General features: G+C 41.7%; 1 protein-coding gene across 1 annotated transcript in view; it reads right to left on the bottom strand.

Moving 5' to 3' along the window:
* Positions 1-19,629, bottom strand: part of ASTN1 (astrotactin 1) — a 325,689-nt gene that overhangs the window by 40,040 nt on the left and 266,020 nt on the right. The window contains exons 15-16 of the mRNA XM_032226803.1: positions 15,748-15,852; positions 13,438-13,626 (exon numbers count right to left, since the gene is read on the bottom strand). Of these exons, the coding sequence (XP_032082694.1) occupies positions 13,438-13,626; positions 15,748-15,852 (294 nt within the window). The remainder of the gene's footprint in view (positions 1-13,437; positions 13,627-15,747; positions 15,853-19,629) is intronic.

Genomic DNA, 19,629 nt, shown 5'->3' with positions numbered 1-19,629 from the left:
TAAAACCTGGCTGTGTCAGCAGGCCTGGGGTTGATGAGCTCCCCTCCCCTCTCGACAGGTGTGGTTGTTGGTTGTTTTAATATGTTTATTTTGTACTTGTATGTTTCCCCTGCTTGGAGGTCTTCTAGTCCAACCCCCTGATGAGTTTTTGTCCAAGACAAAACAAAGGGATGTCTTTAATCCGACAGCTATGGAACACCTACAACTCCAGAAGCAAACTGTTCCATTGATTAATCATAAATTCTTCCTTATTTCCAGGTTGGATGTCCCTCTCAGAAGCTTAAAAGCCGAGGTGGCGCAGTGGTTAGAGTGCAGTACTGCAGCCACTTCAGCTGACTGCTATCTGTAGTCTGACGGTTCAAATCTCACTGGCTCAAGGTTGACTCAACCTTCCATCCTTCCGAGGTGGGTGAAATGAGGACCCAGACTGTGGGGATGATATGCTGACTCTGTAAACCGCTTAGAGAGGGCTGAAAGCCCTATGAAGTGGTATATAAGTCTAACTGCTATTGCTATTGCTTCCAACTATTGCCCCATTCCTTTTTTGCCCCTAATCTTTTCCCCCTGAGTTAAAATACTTCCCCAACCCACCATCTAATGCCCATGTCTGTTTTCCAAATGATAAAACTAATACCAGTAACTGATCAAAGAAAACATCTCTGTTACAAAGGAAAAAAAGCAAAGAGTGGGCCTATAAAGATATAGGACATTTCTTAACCTTCCCATTGTGCTAGAAATGGACCACGTCAGGCTGCCTTTGAATTGCTGCTTAGCAGGCTCAGGAGAGAAAGAAACAGTGATTGAGAATGGTTTATCTCTTGCAATTTTTCAATCGATACAAAGCTCCTGACATGCACTAAGGGGAACAATAAAGAAAGAAAGCAGAGCAGAAAATGCGGCAGGTGACAGTACTGAAGAGAACTGAAATGAGAAGGTTTCGTGCAAGAAAGAAACTCAAGATCTAAAGGAACAAAGGGGTTGCAAGTAGCATTGCCTGAAACATAAAAGGGTGGGGAGCCACTGCAGTGGTGGGTTTCAAAATTTTTTGGAACCTACTCTGTGGGTGTGGCTTCCTTTGTGGGAGTGGCTTGCCGGCCATGTGACCTGGTGGAAGTGGCTTGCCAGCCATGTGTTCTCTCTCTCTCTCTCTCTTTCCTTCCTTTTGTCTCTCTGTCCCTTTTTTCTTTCATCTCTCTCTCACTCTTTTTCTTTCTTTCTTTCTTTCTTTCTTTTTTCTTTCTTCCTTCCTTCCTTACTTCCTTTCTCTTTCTCTTTCTCTTTCTCTCTCTGAGTTAGTCTGTGTGTGTGTGTGTGTGTGTGTGTGTGTGTGTGTGTCAGAGGTGGGTTCCTACCAGTTCGCACCTATTCGGTAGAACCAGTTCGTCAAATCTACCGAACCGGTTAGAAGAGGTTCCACCAGTGGACCCGGAAAGCCGGCCACACCTACAGAAGAGGCTCCAAAATGTTTTGAAACCCACCACTGGTCCTTGGATATGATTATTCTACACTATCATGCTCCTATTTATAAAACTCAGTGCCTCTGTGAAAGGTAAGGATGACTACTGCGTTTGTGGTGCAATCAGAACATTGCGTGTGTTGAAGTTGTTTTAACGCAAACCAAAGATGCCTTTTAAAAAACAAGTTTACATCATATTCTTATGCATGCCAGTGCTGTGTGTGAGGTAATTTAAGGTGGTTCTGACAAGTGTCGTCGGCATCTTCATATCCGGTCACATGGGCGGCAAGCCACTCCCATCTGGTCACATGGGCGGCAAGCCACTCCCACAAAGGAGGCCACACCCACAAAGTAGATTCGAACAATTTTTGAAACCCACCACTGGTGTGTGTGTGTGTGTGTGGCAGTGGTGGGTTTCAAAAAATTTTGGAACCTCTTCTGTAGGTGTGGCCTGCTTTCCGGGTCCACTGGTGGAACCTCTTCTAACCAGTTCGGTAGATTTGACGAACCGGTTCTACCGAATAGGTGCGAACTGGCAGGAACCCACCTCTGAGCCACTGTGTTTTGGAAGGTGCTTGATACATGGCAACAGATAGGGTGGGCCAGTGGAAAAGGTAATTTTAAAACCACATCAAGCCCATTCACAGTTAATGCCAAAAGTAAAGCTTCCAAAGTAAAATTGTGGTTAGGCTGACTGCAACCATATGCATTGATCAGTCCAAGGTCCCTTCGCTCCTATGATTCATTATCAGGCAGGCATTGATTAATTTCTCCCTAGACGATAGCACTCCCAGGAACTGGCTCTCAGCCATATCTATGCTGTACTTAGAATATGCAGTACCACTAAGTTTCTAAGTTTCAAAGTTTAATGAATTTATATGCCGCCCAATCCCGAAGGACTCTAGTTTTCGACCTACAGCCATTTGTTGAGCAACTGTTCAAAGTTACAAAGGCATTTTAGAAGTGTGTTACTACCATCCACACACTTACAACTCTCATAGCATCCCCCAGTCACATGATCAAAATTTGGGCACTTGACAACTGGCATGCATTTATGTTGGTTGCGGGATCCAGGGATCATGTGATTGCCATTTACGACCTTCCCAGCTGGCTTCTAATAAGTAAACTCAGTAGGAGAAGACAGATTCAGGACCATATAATTAGCTGAACAACTACAGTGATCACTTAACAGTGGCAAAACAAGGTTATAAAATTGGGTGTAACTCAGTTAACAACCGCCTTGCTTAGTAACAGAAATTATGGTCCCAATTATGGTCCCAAGTCAAGAACTGTCTGTATAACATGTCTTTTAGCCTAAATCATTATTAGATGGTGTGGGAAGTTATTATCCAGTCCTCTCCCAGAAAAATGAAATATCGTAGGAAATATTGAAAAGGCAGAATATTTCTCTGGATATGAAACGAAACATATTTTAAAAGACAGAATAGTTCCCTGTAGCTTCCTGGCCATCCCCACTTTGTCAAGGGGCCATTAAGAAGGCCAGGCTAGTCCACTTTACATAATAAAGACTTCTCCGCTGCAGCCCCAGGGGGGATGGGAGTAAAGGCATGATAATGTTGGAACTTTACTCAACTGACCCACATGGCATCTGAGAGCTCATCCATACCTGGATTCAAAACACAGCCTAGAGAGTAGCCCCTGCATGGCCCCATGGGAGTCTGACAACCAATCAGAATACATTTCTTACACAGGAACAGGAAACAGAGAGGTGGGACTAAACAGGTTACAAAAAGCCTAGCTAGCCCCTCCTTCAGCCCTTCTCTTCTCCTCCACCAACATTGAAGCATGTGATCACCTTTTCTGTTCAGGGCTCAAGCCATGTGGCCCTGTCCAACAATAAACCATCTTTCCAAGCAGCCTCCATGTCTCCAGTGTCTTTTTCCCCACTTGGAGCCGAACCCAGAAGGACATTTCTTTCATCAATGGAAAAATCATCTTTAAATCAATTAAATAGTCTATACAAAGCCTTGAAAAGCTGCCAACTTCCTAAAGTTGAAATAGTGAAGTCAGTAGCAAAATCAGGTAGGTAAGCCAAGAAAAGGCAAGAGGGACAAACTTTTTTCATTTTACCTGTTTATCAAGAATATGTTACTTCAGACTTTCCACAAAGAGTTAATGGTAATATAGACTGCTTCTGCTACTTCCATAATAAACAACTGCTTTGGATGATAAAAGATCATGTTTTGCTCAAATGAGCTTCACTGGAGACAAGGCTCTATGTCCTCCCTGTTCTGCCCCGTGCAATGAGGTTCTGCTCGGGTAGCCAGTTAACTTCACGTTTAGGGATCTCTTTCAGACCACATTTATTATCAGGCATCCTTAATAGCAAAACTTACAGTTCAGTGTTAAGATTCTTCTGACTTTTCGTGATCTGTCCCACCACGTAGTGTAAAAAGATGATGATTTTATCCCCATGCTGAGTGGAGATGTAGAATGCTACTATTCCGATTCACAAAGGCAATTGAACTAGCCGGCTATAAACTTTGCATGTGGGCAAGATGCCCCGGTGGCCAATCAGAAACAGAGATGTGATCACATGTCATGGAACTACATTTCCCATAAGGCAATCTCTGCCTGCATTTCCCATGAGGTAGTTTCTTAAAGGAGACAGTTCTTAATTCCTACACTAGCTGTATACTGCTGGGGCAGCACACCCCCACTCCAGCATTCTGCCACACTGATCCCCAATACAAGAAAGCGCATGTGGTCTTGTGGGACAAATCATTCAGCAGTTGGTTTCTGAATCAATACCGGACCTTTAATTGAGAAGCAGGAAGCCTGGATGTTTTAATTTAGATACATACTGGTGCCAAGTTGGGGTCTGGGTTTTATGGCCTAAATAGCAATTCCTAGCTCTATAGCTTTTATGAAGTAATTCCTGAGTGTAAAGGAAAAAGGTATCTAATATATAGATATCTGTTCTGACCCCCCTCGTCCTACACCAAAGCACGCCGAGACAAAGATACGGCAAGGATTTATTAACACACAGGCAGGACCTTGGCAGCAAGCCAGCACAGACAAGACGTTGCCAGCAATCCAGCACAGACAATACGTTGGCAGCAATCCAGCACAGACTAACCTTGGCAGCAATCCAGCCTGCCAAGCTAGCCACGAAAGTTCTCCAACTTTAGTGAATACATTGACTCCTGCAAAGGGGCGTGTGCACAATCATTCCTTTTATAGTCTTGAGAGGAGCCTAATTACCACCAGCTGAGTGCAATTATCTCCTGTAACTCCGTAACTGCTCCTTGCGCCTATTAGCTCTTCGGTGCCGAGCATCCAGGAACAACTTCCTTGGCTCCTCCCCACTGCTCCAATTTAGATTTAGATTTAGATTTTATTGAACATTTATAGGCCGCCCTTTTCCCTGAGGGGACTCAGGGCGGCTTACAACAATGAGGGAAGGGAGTGCAAGACGAGACATAAAAGAAAAGAAAAACGTGAGTAAAAAAATTAACCATAAAACACAACATTCACTCAACATTCGGGCGGGGTGAGAATAAATCCTATCCCCAGGCCTGACGGGATAGCCAGATCTTAAGGGCTGTGCGGAAGGCCTGGACTGTGGTGAGGGTACGGATCTCCACGGGGAGGTTGTTCCATAGCGTCGGAGCTGCAACTGAGAAGGCTCTCCTCCGCATAGTCGCCAGTCGGCACTGACTGGCGGATGGAATTCGGAGGAGGCCTACCCTGTGCGATCTGATGGGACGCAGGGAGGTAATTGGCAGGAGGCGGTCTCTCAGATAGCCAGATCCACTACCATGGAGCGCTTTATAGGTGGTAAGTAGGACTTTGAAGTGCACCCGACGATCAACAGGTAGCCAGCGCAGCTCACGGAGGATCGGTGTTATATGGGCGAACCGTGGTGCGCCCATGATCACTCGCGCGGCCGCGTTCTGGACTAGCTGAAGTCGTCGGATGCTCTTCAAGGGCAGCCCCATGTAGAGCACATTGCAGTATTCCAGCCTAGAGCCAATGCATGACATCCGGATCACACTCCCTTGTCTCCTCCCCACTGGTCCAAGACTCAGGCGCCTCCTGGTGGCCAACCAGCCTCTCTGCGCCCTGCTCGGAGTCGGAACCCTGTCCAGGGTCCTCCACATCCTCCAGAGCCGACTCATAGGGCCCCTCACTGTCGGAGTCTGGTGGCAGCTCCAACAGCTCCTGCTGGGCCACAACAGATATCGAATGACAGCAACTAATCATTTTTTCTCATCAACTTATGGCAAATTTAATAAAAGTGCCAAATTGGCAAAAACAGTCTTCCTGATCTTTTGATATGTCTGTGGTCTATCCATCTTTTCCAACTGACTGTTAATGAAGTTAAGGATTCCAGTAATAGAAAACGGGCTACTCCTGCTAACCCAAAGTCTGTCATTTCTTTTTTTAAAAAAAATATTTTTATTCTTTTTAAACAAAACAACACATACAAAACAAAGCAAGAGAGGGAAAAAAACAACTTTCCTCCATTTCATCAAGCATGTCATTTGGTTACAAGTTTTTGTGCATCAGTTCTTAAGATTAAAATTAACATCACTGGTTTTTCATTAACCATAACTAGATATTTCACTGTCTTTGAGCATTATGTGTTCAAATTACCATTAATATTCTTTCATTTGTAACAATCCTTATTTCCTTGAATTCATAATTATCAAATAACAATGAGTCTTTAAAGTATTATAATATTGCCTATCTCCAAGAAGAAAAAGCAGAAATTAAAATAAAGAATTCCCATTCATTTATAATATACATTCATATTTTCAATTGACCATAATGTCACCAATCATCCAGAGTTCCAAAAATAGTTTTCCATTATTAATTATTAATCCATATAGTGGTTAAGTATTTCAAATCATATGTATATCAATTGTTCATTAGATCATCATTAGTCCGTTTAATATAGAAAGATCTTTCTAATATAAAATGGTCGCTATATGCAATTATACCAAAGTGTTCAAATCATCCCACTCTTATACATTAAGATCAGTGGTGGGTTTCAAAAATTGTTGGAACCTACTCTGTGGGTGTGGCCTCCTTTGTGGGAGTGGCTTGCCACCCATGTGACCGGATGGGAGTGGCTTGCCACCCATGTGACCGGATATGAAATTATGAATTAGTACTTAGGTCGGTCCAAGTAGCTGTTCAGAAACTCTGGCATTGAAGCATGCAAGTCTTAAAGCTGTCAAATTACAAGATCCTTGCAGGTGGTGGGTTTCAAAAAATTTTGGAACCTCTTCTGTAGATGTGGCCTGCTTTCCGGGTCCACTGGTGGAACCTCTTCTAACCGGTTCGGTAGATTTGACGAACCGGTTCTACCGAATAGGTGCGTACTGGTAGGAACCCACCTCTGATTAAGATCATTATTGTCCTTTATATATCATGTAAATAGTGCTCTATATCATAACAAAACTTCATAACAATAACTATAACTTTCTATTACTACATAAGTAAACAGTTTCATTCAAAGTCTGTCACTTCTAATACAGAAGATTAATGAGTTGAGAAATGGTCAAAAAAGAGTAGGAAGATACGACCATGAAGCGCAATCAAGAGATCACCTAAAGGTAAGTGGTGCAGTTTTGCTATTGAAGAGTGAGTAGGCATGGGGCCTCATAACCTCTGAGTCCCTGAGAAAATTAGAGGAAAATTGCCTTCCCCAACCCGTTCACTTTCTTCATATACTCCAAACCACAGCCAAAAACATACCGTTTTACACACGCACCAGTGGCGGATTTCAAAAATTGTTCGAACCTACTCTGTGGGTGTGGCCTCCTTGGTGGGAGTGGCTTGCTGCCCATGTAACCGGATGGGAGTGGCTTGCCGCCCATGTGACCGGATATGAAGATGCCGACGACACTTGTCAGAACCACCTTAAATTACCTCACACACAGCACTGGCATACATAAGAATATGATGTAAACTTGTTTTTTAAAGGGCATCTTTGGTTTGCGTTAAAACAACTTCAACACACGCAATGTTCTGATTGCACCACAAACGCAGTAGTCATCCTTACCTTTCACAGAGGCCCTGAGTTTTATAAATATGAGCATGATAGTGTAGAATAATCATATCCAAGGACCAGTGGTGGGTTTCAAAAAAGTTTGGAACCTCTTCTGTAGGTGTGGCCTGCTTTCTGGGTCCACTGGTGGAACCTCTTCTAACCGGTTCGGTAGATTTGACGAACCGGTTCTACCGAATAGGTGCGAACTGGTAGGAACTCTGACACACACACACACTTATTTCATCCTAACCCATGAGGGAAACAAGTTCCTTTTTCTACTGGTGTTAAACTGCCATTTTCACCCTCATTTTGATGCTGTCCTTGGATAGCCTCAAGATATATAAAATCTGTTAGCCCTTGTCATCTTGAACCTCCTTCTCCTCGAGTAATGTCATCTGACTGCAGTGGCTTGCAAGAGAAACAATAAAGACATGATAGGGATTGGCAATAGGAGACAACCAATTTCACACTATTGTGGTTTTTCTGGTGAGTAGCACATTCTTGAGGCCAAAATAAAGATATGAGAGCTGGGGGCAGCCCCAAAATCCTAGTTACCCCCTGTAGTTCTACTACAGCAGATCAAATAAAGATATAGCAGTGTTGGACTGAGCCCAGCAGCAGAATACTTCCTGAGTCTTAAGATAAATGATGCGTCCGCTAATAAATTTGAAATGGCATTTTGCCATTATAATGTCTGTTGCCTCATGTTCAGTCTGTTAGCATAAATAACCATTAAATCTTTCTTGGCAATGCTACCACTGTGTTAGTTATAGCCAGTAAAGCCCTTCATAGATTTGTGTTATGACATCCATAATTACAGAAATAAAGGGTGCAAAAAGGACACTTCATCAAACCCATGGTATATTGCAAAATTGCTCTTTTCCCTCTTCAGATAAACCAGCAGTCAATTTATCAAGTCCTCAAAATATTTTTTTTTAAAGAAAATTCCACGAATAAAACAAAATGCTTCATAGGTTTAATAAGATTTTAACCTAAGTGAGGAACTCTCACAATTAATATTTGTTGCTATTATACATAATAGGCACAGCCCTTGGATTATTCCCCACTACAAGATATGAACAGAAGCTTTAGAAGGGCTTATGCATGAGAACGTCCTAGTTAATTTTGCCTATTAGCTTCTATATTTTATTCACATAAATCTCTCGCTCTTTATAGTAACCTATCACAGACCATTTCCATAAGGATAATGCTCTGTTATATGACTCCCCATGGATAGCTAATTGTTCTTGGGACTAATTCAATTCCAAACCAACATGTCCTTGGTTAACTCATGTAAGGGTTTTAGAATTCCTATACAATGCCATCCTGTTAGTTATTCCCAAATCCTTCCTTCCTTCCTTCCTTCCTTCCCTGCCTCCCTCCCTCCCTCCCTCCTTCATAGTTTTTAATCGCATAGTAAGTTCATATGAAAAAAGTAATCCTGGCTTCATACAGATATGTTGTGACTCAGCAGATGTTTGCTGCAAGTTTTTTCGGGATCAAGATTCAGTATGCAGCTGGGGCTTGTGGGAGGCAAGTTTGGAGATAAAAGGACGGATGCTGCCACGCCCCAGTCGCTGGAGTCAACGTTCCTTCGTGTGTTCCGTGTTGGTAAAACATTGCTTGATTATTAATCGTGATTTATGCTTGTTACACTTGGATAAGTGCTTTGGTGTTTCTTGTAAACCTGATCTGTGAAGACTTCGGAAGAAGTGCATATTGCTTGTAAGAGTTTTGTTTTGAATTCTTATCGGAGAGTTGTGTTTATGTTATTTCTGGGCTCAAAGCCAGTTTGAACTGAAAACTGATAAAGAAAAGTCCTTTTAAGTTGCCTGCCTGCGTTTGTTAACGAGCCGTGAAAGGTGGGGGGGTCAGAACACAGATATATACCATTTAAATGTATATCTGAGCACATATCTTTTGTTTCATAATATCCATATGCCCCATTTTGATGTACACATCATTATAATTAATTAACCCATTTGGGGATGGAAGGTTGAGGTGGCTGAGGATTAGCTTAATCCAAGGACAGCTGGTAAATTAATGAACTAGGTGAGATTTGAGTCATGAATTTTCTGATTAGTAAGTCAGTCTCTTGAACCACATTGTTACAACAGCTGGTCACGTTGATATTGCAAACATGCTATCATTGACCTGTATTGCATCACTAAAAAAGTGCAGGCATATGTGTATGTTGTGTGTTTGTATTTCTGCATGAGTAGCACTGTAAACTAAGTTCTCATAGAGTCAGGCCCGCACCTTTTATGATAGTTGAATCCATGGTCAAATAAATGTAAATTAAACAACAGTATGAAAACAACAGGATATGAGAAAGACTTTCACAGTGCTGTAGCCTATCCTTGATCTCTAAGCATTACTGCACAGACCCTCGTGTTTCCCACTTTTTAGAACAACACTTTGATATTCCAACAACACTGCAATCCTATAGATGTCTACCCAATAGTAAGCCTTGCCAGGATTTATTTAGCAAGACCTATTCCCAAGTTAGTGAATTTAGAATTATTTTGCTATGTTGCAATAAAAATACCCGAAAACCTCAGGCTAGACAATTATAGAAAATTTGGTCCTTGATTGGGAATAAATTGCCAATCTTTGTCCTTAGCTAGAAAAACACCCTCAATACCCTGTGAAAGAGCATCAGGGACATGATGACCAATTTAGAGGTGAATGGTGGGACAGAGTGCTTTTAAATAACAACACGCTTTAGCAAATGCAGCAGCCACTCCATCTACTAGATCTGCACACATCCTTTCAAAGAAGCAGCAACACATTCTGCAGTCTCGACTCTATCCATTATTTTGTCTTGTACACAGGAAATTTCAGGTCTCACAAAACTACCCCAAGTTTCTACAGCACAAAGTTACCTTTTTAAATAGTTCTCTTGAATGCTGAGAAATCTGTGGGTCAGTTAGTTAATATATTTATTTATTATTTCAGCTTATAATGCTGCTCCATTTCCCAGGATTCCAAACAGTTTATAAATAAGAACCCAATGTTAAAACATAAAAAAGTATTAACCTGAACATAACAAGAGGCCTCTGATGCAGCAGAACCTTCAAGTATGCTGAGATGAAGAGTTATGTTTGCACAACTTCTCAAAAATATAATAGGGAGAAGCTAGACTGAATGTTCTGTTCCAGAGGCAGCTGGGAAATATAGAGGCAGCCCGAATATAACAAGACCAGCATATATATGCTGGTCTTGTTATGATAAAGGAGGAGAACCTTGTGGCTTAGTGGTTAACACATCTGCCTAATATGTAATATAGCCCAGGTTCGAATCCCAATAAGGGTATGGCTAGCGAATCCCAGTAAGGGTATGGCTAGCTGATGAGAGCTAAATAGCTTGAAATAGATCTATGCTAGTCTCCCTTTATTTATTTATCAGCACAAATACAACATATGTGTGTGTGTGTGTGTGTGTCTGTCTGTCTGTCTGTCTGTCTGTGTGTATTGTGTCACATCCCCTGGTATGCCCAAATATGGGAGGGAGCATACTGCTTCCCTTTTCTATCTATCGGCTCACTCTGGGAGCCATCCAGGCAGAAAGCCATTTTCTTTATGTTGCCTTGTTACATTTGTGTTGCAATTGTGCTGATAAATAAATATATAACTGCCTAATATGTAATACAGCCCAGGTTCGATTCCCAGTAAGGGTATGGCTAGCTGATGAGAGGTAAATAGCTTGAAATAGATCTATACTAGTCTCCCTTTATTTATTTATCAGCACAATTGCAACACACACACACACACACACACACACACACAAACATATATCATATCATATCATCATATCATATCTATATATCTGCAGAAGCAGTAGGGAAGAATTTTGGTAACCCAAAGCTTTCCCTGAAAGAGATCCAGATTAAGAGTCTGCACAGTCTCGAGCTGGATGGGAAAGGGAGAAAAAATTGAGGGAGGATATATCTGGTGGGTTAGGGTTAGAGTTTATATCATTAGTTTAGCAAGATTCTGTCCACTGAGAGTAAGTGAATAAAGGATTTAAAAAAATTTTTTTTTTTCAATGTCTTGTGCCTAACAGCTACCAATTTGTCAAGCAGGGGTTCGGATCCCAGGAGGAAGGCTGTGGGAAAATGTCATCTCATTCAGAAATAACAAAGGAAGGTCTCTGGATTCAAAATAGGCACCAGTGTTGCTAGAGATGAGTTGAAGCGTATTTTCCCCCATTCCAATCTTCATAGCATCTGGGTGCTGAAAAAGGACCTTGGTAGCATTCTTGGTCAGCTCAGGGCAGAGATTATGTAATTGAATATCACATGTACTGCCAATTAGTGATACTCCTAGCAGTGTTATGTAGATGTTAAATAGAAATGAGAAGAGAAATGAAGAGATGAAGTAGATATGTTGTGCTAGATCTCTCTTCTCCCAACAGCAGTGATTGGGACCACAAACCAGTCTTGGAGGAAAAAGACCCATCAAATGCCCCTCTTGCCCAAACCCCTTAACCTTTTAGTCCAGAGCTGAAATATCATAACTGAGGGCATCAAGGACTGCCAAAAAGTTTTGCAAAAGTTGTGCTAAGACATACCACCCACATCCTGAACCCACCAAATGTCAACCACAAGCACAATGAATAATATCTCCATTCCATTAATCATAATAACCAGATAATGATTTGACAGTGAAAGGGTATGATGAAAATGTAAGTAGATACCTGTTCTGACCCCCCTCGTCCCACACCAAAACACTCCAAGCCAAAGATACTTTGCGGAATTTATTCACAGGCAGACAGGTCCTTGGCACCAAACCGGCACAGATAAGCCAGGGCAGCAATCCAGCACAGATAGGCCTGGCAGCAATCCAGCCTGCCAAGCTCACAATACTGTTCATCCAACATTAATTAATGCGCTGACTTCTGCAAAAGGGGCGTGCGCACAAGCATTCCTTTTATAGTCTGGAGAGGCGCCTAATTACCACCAACTGAGTGCAATTACCTCCTGTAACTGCATAATTGTTCCTGACGCCTATTAGCTCTCCGGTGCCAGGCTTCCAGGAACAACTCACTGCTGACGTCCGGATCATACTCCCTTGTCTCCTCCCCACTGGTCCAAGGCTCAGGCGCCTCCTGGTGGCCAAACAGCCTCTCTGTGCCCTGCTCGGAGTCGGAACCCTGCCCAGGGTCCTCCACATCCTCCAAAGCCGATTCATAGGGCCCCTCGCTGTCGGAGTCTGGTGGCAGCTCCAACGGCTCCTGCTGGGCCACAACAGATACCGCAGGCCAACTCACAGTTGTCATAGTGACCATGAGATTTTCCCCCACCCCCAGTGAAGCAAATTGAAACCTTACAGCTTATTAAAAAAAAGTTATGAAACTAATTGCTGATTCCAGTACCAAGCAGTGTCAAAGTAAAGAAACTCAAGTAGGGATGAAGTTGTATAACATGGAGGCCAATAAAAAGCAATGCCCTAACGTTTCCTCTGGAGCCAAGTCTCCAACAAACAATAACTCACAAATTATCTAAACAACAACAACACCCTGATCACCTGCAGAGTATCCCAGATGACAATCTCAACTCTACTTTCCTGCCACGGAGTTAAAGCTGGTGCAACTCTTGAAAAAACAGGTGGATACATCTCTGAGGGTGGAACAGAAGCTTGTCACAGTTATATCTGCTCTGACATCCAGGTTCAAGTAAGATTTCTAATCCAGCACAATTTTCTTCTTTGCCCGAAACTTTCTGCCCTTCAAATGTTCTTCCTTTCATCCCCTTTACAACCCCTGAGAGCTGTTAAAAAGCAAACACTGCCATCAAACTTTATGATGCAGATGAAGCAACCTCTTGAAAATAGTTCCAAGTGCAGAATTTTCCCAGCCACAACAGAATCTTTACTATCACCTCTCCACACTACTGGTACTTGCGCTTCTCTGCCCTGTTGTGTCCCAGTGTAAAGAAGGTGGCAGAAATGAAGCTTACCTTTGCTAATATCTTCATATTCCAGCCAGAGCTGTTTTTGCACTTGCTTGTTGGGATACCAGATAGAGCAGGATTCCTCAAATCCATAGACAGCTTCCTGGATATAGTGGTTGCCAAAATGATCCAGCAGAGCCACAAAATCTCCCCGAGATGTTGCTCCATCCAGAGAATGAAGGGCATTACCAAATGCTACAGAGAATACAAGTACAGCAAGCAAGAACTTAAGTGAGAGAGAAAAAGACAGAGAGGGTAGGCAGACAGGCAGAAAAAGATGTTTCTATCCAGTGGTGGGTTTCAAAATTTTTTCAAACCTACTCTGTGGGTGTGGCCTCCTTTGTGGGAGTGGCTTGCCGGCCATGTGACCTGGTGGGAGTGGCTTGCCGGCCATGTATTTTCTTTCTTTCTTTCTTTCTTTCTTTCTTTCTTTCTTTCTTTCTTTCTTTCTTTCTCTCTCTCTCTCTCTCTCTCTTTCCTTCCTTTTGTGTCTCTGTCCCTTTTTCCTTTTTTTCTTTCATCTCTCTTTCTCACTTTTTCTTTCTTTTTTCTTTTTTTCTTTCTTCCTTTCTTCCTCTTTCTGTGTGTGTGTGTGTGTTGGGTTTCAAAAATTTTTGGAACCTCTTCTGTAGGTGTGGCCTGCTTTCTGGTGGAACCACTTCTAACCGGTTCGGTAGATTTGACGAACCGGTTCTACCGAACTGGTGCGAACTGGTAGGAACCCACCTCTGTTTCTACCGCATTTAAATGCTTCCGTATGCTCACAAGCAGGTTAGTAATTCTTGCCCTCCCTAGTACCCAGCAGTCTGTATGTAAAAATGAGGTTAACTGCACTTAATAGAACTGATATTTAAACAAGGTTGGTGGCTATTTTCAAATGTTTCAGGACTGAATTCAGTGTGTAAAGGAGTAAATTGCCTTGTTTTAGCCTGATAAAAATGTTTAATTTCAGCAGCAAACTCTTAGTTGTTTGTGGGGTGATGAGGAAACAATAAGAATTGCTCACCCCAAAAAATTGTTATAGCATCAGTCCTCAAAAATTAAACTGTTACAAAATAAATATGGGACTAAGACATTCCAGATAGCTTATGATTAAGATCAGGAATGATATAAATTGTTTAAAGTTAGCCTAGCAAGGAGGAGCTAAGTTCAATGTAAAGATGTTATCAATTTTCTATTCTTTTTTCCAATATATTTTAGACTGTTTTTGTTAAAGATTTATACCGTGTATGGGTTCTGGGAAGTCGGGGGAGGGAAGGCTGGGGGGAGAGGAAGGGAGGCTTGACGAGGGGTGTTAGATTTTAATGTAATATGATTGCACATGTATACTGTCTTATCTTATTTTTTCTTTAAAACTAAGATATGTTAAGTATATTGATATGGAAGCATAAATACCATCAACATAGAATGGAGTTTGCTCAGAAGCTGAAATACACCAATGAGAGGAAGAGGGGAAACAGAGGAGAGAAGAAAGATAGGAAGAGAGGGATAGGAGAGAGGATAAGGGGGGAAGATGAGGAGGAGAAGGAGGAGTGGAATGAAGAGAGAGGAGAAGGAGAAAGGAAGGGGAAGTAGAGTAGAAAAGGATGATGGAGGGAAGAAAGGAGATAGGAGAGAGGTAGAAGAAAGAGGTGTATGGAGAGCAGAAGAGCTAATAATGGGTTTTTATCTTTCTGGGCATTGATGACAAGAGAAACTGATGTAATTACTACTTAATACAATAGGATATTGGCTATGTAATAGTATACATGTGTTAGATTTTAAAGTAACGTGATTGCACTTGTATACTGTTGCTCTTCAATTCCAGTGTTAAAATAGGACAAGCTGAATATATTAATAGATAGTAGAAATACACCGAAGGGAGGAGTAGAGGGATAGAAGAAAGAGGGGTAGAGAGGGTGGGAGAGGGGATTGGAGGGAGAGTGAGAAGGAAGGGAGGGAGTGTATTGGGAGAGAGGTGTGGTAGAGGGGGAGGGGAAGTAGGGTAGAGGGAAATGATGGAGAGAAGAGGGAAAGTTGGAGAGGGGTGAAAGAAAGGGTGTATGGAGGGTCAAAGAGGTACATTGGGTTTCTATTTTGGGGGGTATTATTGACAAGAGGAATGGCTGTGTTTATTGTTTAATGTTATATGGCCCCGGTTCTGCACAGTATATATGTGACTGTACGAAAATGAAAATGGAAAATAAAAACACATTTAAAATTTACAATTAAAAAGTTAGAATGGCTGCCTTTTGGGCTGATGTCCCACCCCCCTCTCCCCCACCCCCCACTCCTGCTGTGATACTATGGCCAATCTAAGTACTGGGCATAACTTACACTGAGAGGTGGTCATTTGGTTTAACCGGACATGATACATGACAGAGCGAACTTTCCAATGTTGTAGCAAAGGATATCCAGAAATCTCACTGAAATTCACCATCCCTGTGGACGAAACCATGGGCAAAATGAGAACGGCAAAAACACTCGGCATAAAACATTTGCAACGTAGTGGTATTCTAAATCTGACACGGAATCAGAATTGATTTCCCCGTTCAGCAGAATCCCAAGGGAAGTACATTTCTCACACTGAGCTATTTTAGCTTGCAGATGAAATGTTTGTTGAAATCACCTTACCCTGAATTTATAAAGAGGATTCAGAAGAAATTATCTGTTTGATTCATTTTTTCTATGGATGTGGCCAAGAAAAGGTGGTGCATTATGGGTCTATCTCCCCATAGCCTGCCAGACCTTTCCTGGGATTTCAGTATAGGTAGTCTTTGACTTACAACCATTAGTTTAGTGGCTGTTCAAAGCTGCAACGACACTGGAAAAAGTGACTTCTCTCTGTTTTTCACACTTATGACCATTGCAGTGTCCCCATGGTCATGTGATTTACATTGATGCTTGACAACTGGCTCATATTTATGATGGTTTGCAGTGTCCCAGGGTCACGTGATCACCTTTTGTGAGCGTCTGACAAGCAAAGGTGATGGGGAAGCCAGATTCATTTAATCACTGTGTTACTAACTTAATAAGTCCAATGATTCACTTAACAACTGTGGCGAGAAGAATAGTTAAAATGGGGCAAAACTCACTTTACAACTTAAGCAATGGAAATGTTGGGTTCATTTGGGATCGTACGTCGAGGATTATCTGAACTTGCACACCGTCTACATGTTAAGACAGTGGTCTCCAACCTTGGCAACTTTAAGACCTGTGGACTTCAACTCTCAGAGTTCCTCAGCCAAAGCTGGCTGAGGAACTCTGAGAGTTGAAGTCCACAGGTCTTAAAGTTGCCAAGGTTGGAGACCACTGTGTTAAGATATCTGGGTATGAATCTATCCAAAGTGGAAGAGTCTTCTTTTACCATTTATTCTGACAATGCTCCTCATCTGGATGGGACAGAACAGGAAATCCTCTAAACTGTCTCTTTTTAATAACCAGAACTAAGTGGTCTTGGGTCATTAGGCCCAATTACAAACCCAACCCAAATCAGAGCAGATATAACATTATCCAAAACCGAGGGAGCAGATAGAAATGAATCCTTCTCATATAGCTCAACTACAACTTCCCAGGTAACTTTACTTCAGTAGTTCAAGTTCTCCCAGGAGTTTCTGATATTAGCCTGAATTCCTCAGCTTAGTCCTATAAAATATGTTTTCTTAAGGTGCTCACCCAGTGCAAGGCCTCTAAAGAAGATTCAGAGAACAACGAAATACTCTTGTTTCTTCTTCCTAATCCAATTTCCTTGCCATTGATTGGAGAAGACAGTGGCTGTGATTGGAAAATACTAAGTTTCCCCCAGCCAAGGGAAACTATTGATTCAAAATTAAGAGGCCTTAGTTACAGCTAGCTAGCAGGCCATTCAAAATTAAAGTCCCCTTAATGAGTACAATGGGTACGCTTTTTAAAGCATTTAAAAACTATTTATTTATTAAACAAAAGTATATGGCTGCGACAAGCAAGAATGGACAATGAATAACCATCAAAACTTAATACAAATATCAAACCAACAAAGTAAGGACCAATGAAAGCATTCTTATTCTTCAGCCTTGATTCTATGAAATGCTCCTATTATCATTTCTATTGAAATTCAAAGCTGATGCATATTACTTTCTGCAGACATGAGGTCCTACTCATATTGATACACGTGCCTGTTTATTTATTTATTTATTCAATTCAGAGGCTGCCTAATTTCTCACCACCTCTTGGCATTTTACCTATAGCCATTAGATTATCAATGCTTCTTTATGGTGGGAAATTACACACTGGAATCAACTTCTACAAGAAAAAAATACAATCATACCTTCTGAGAGTCATATTCTCTGCACTAGAGAGGTCTCCAGGGCATTTCTTAGATTAGAGACTTGTGCTGATTAATATCAAAACAAGAGTTTAAAATTATGTCTGTCTGTCTATCTGTCTATCTGTCTGTCTGACCGACTACCGACTGATCGACCAACCTACCTACTTATCTGTTCTGACTCCCCTCGTCCCACACCAACACACACTCTGAGCCAAAGATAGGTTATGGCATTTAATTAACAGACAGACAGGTCCTTGGCAGCAAACCGGCACAGACAAGCTTGGGCAGCAATCCAGCACCGATAAGGCTTGGCAGCAATCCAGCCTGCCAAGCTCACCATAATGTTCTCCAACTTTTAGTCAATGCGTTGACTTCTGCAAGAGGGGCGTGTGCACAAGCAGTCTTTTTATAGTCTGGAGAGGAGCCTAATGACCGCCAGATGAGTGCAATTACCTTCTGTACTTGCACAACTGTTCCTGATGCCTATTAGCTCTTCGGTGCCAGGCATCCAGGAACAACTCACTACTGACCTCAGGCTCACACTCCCTTGTCTCCTCCCCACCGGTCCAAGGCTCAGGCATCTCCTGGTGGCCAACCAGCCTCTCTGTGCCCTGCTCGGAGTTGGAACCCTGTCCAGTGTCCTCCACATCCTCCAGAGCCGACTCATAGGGCCCCTCGCTGTCGGAGTCTGGTGGCAGCTCCAATGGCTCCTGCTGGGCCACAACACTTACCTATCATCTCTCTCTCTCTCTCTCTCTTTCATCTCTCTCATTCATAGTTCTCAACTTACAACAGACTTTCCAAAACCTACCCTTTCAATTGACTGCAGGTTTCCTGCAGTGCTCCCTCCTATCTCTTTCCCATCCTGCCCCACCAGTTCCTCACAGGTATGATTGGTGTCACAGTAATAGGTGAAGAGAGGTTGTGGGATCTGATGGGGTATGAAGCAGGCCTGATTTTTTTAAAAAAAAATATGGGTTACAAGAAAGCCATGGAGATGATTAAATAAGCATTAAAAGATACTGATCTTCAGCATAACTTCAGCAACCCCCAGGTTATATCAATGCCTCAGCAAGCTGAGGGTAACACAACCTGCGTGTTATTTAAGTTATCCTATATCTATCACCGATAGGATGTTTCCAGAGCACATTTTAATGTCGTATATTTTGCAATTATGGATCCCAGATGTAAAAAAATCCCTGTAATGCTTCAGTGCCTTTGTGCCTTCAAACTCTAGAACATGTTTTTCTAAGATATAATATTTAAGTGGAATTGCATTTTTAATTAACCTATCCTGGAAAGATGACTGGCACTCCAATCTGCATTATCAAAAAGTTTTCTTAAATGACTAGTATCCTGAACTCATCTCTTAATTGTTAAGTTTTGTGCCTTGGTCGTAAAGCTACGTCATACCCAGATTTTTTTCTCCCAAGGAATTGTTTTATTGCCTCATAAGATATGAACAATGCATTATAAAATAGAGGTATTAGCAGATGTATTTATGCAATTCAAACAAGGAATTGTTAATACTATGATGGTTTAAATAATTAATTTATTAGATAAATTAAATTTTTAAATGTAAGAAGAAAAAGTCTACATCAATCTTAAATATAATTTATAAAATGTTAAAAGAAAAAAAAGGAACTGCTTGGAAAAGTAGGTAAGTAGTTGATTTCTAACTTCACTCTTTTTTATACTTTGACTGGTTTGAAGTATTTTATAAATACTTTTCAGAATCCACATGCTTGTATTTGCCTTGCTGCCTGATGTTTTGTATACTGTAAATGAAAAACATTCTTGCTTGAATTTGGTTAAAATTCTGTTGTGGATGTATGCTATTAGTTCTGTCATTGTTGTGTGTTCTCCAAGTTTAAACTCCCAATCAGATATCATCAGTGTTGTATTTTTCTTTC

Source organism: Thamnophis elegans, chromosome 11, assembly GCF_009769535.1.
Source record: "Thamnophis elegans isolate rThaEle1 chromosome 11, rThaEle1.pri, whole genome shotgun sequence".
NCBI lineage: Eukaryota > Metazoa > Chordata > Lepidosauria > Squamata > Colubridae > Thamnophis > Thamnophis elegans.
This window is presented reverse-complemented; position numbering and strand designations above follow the sequence as displayed.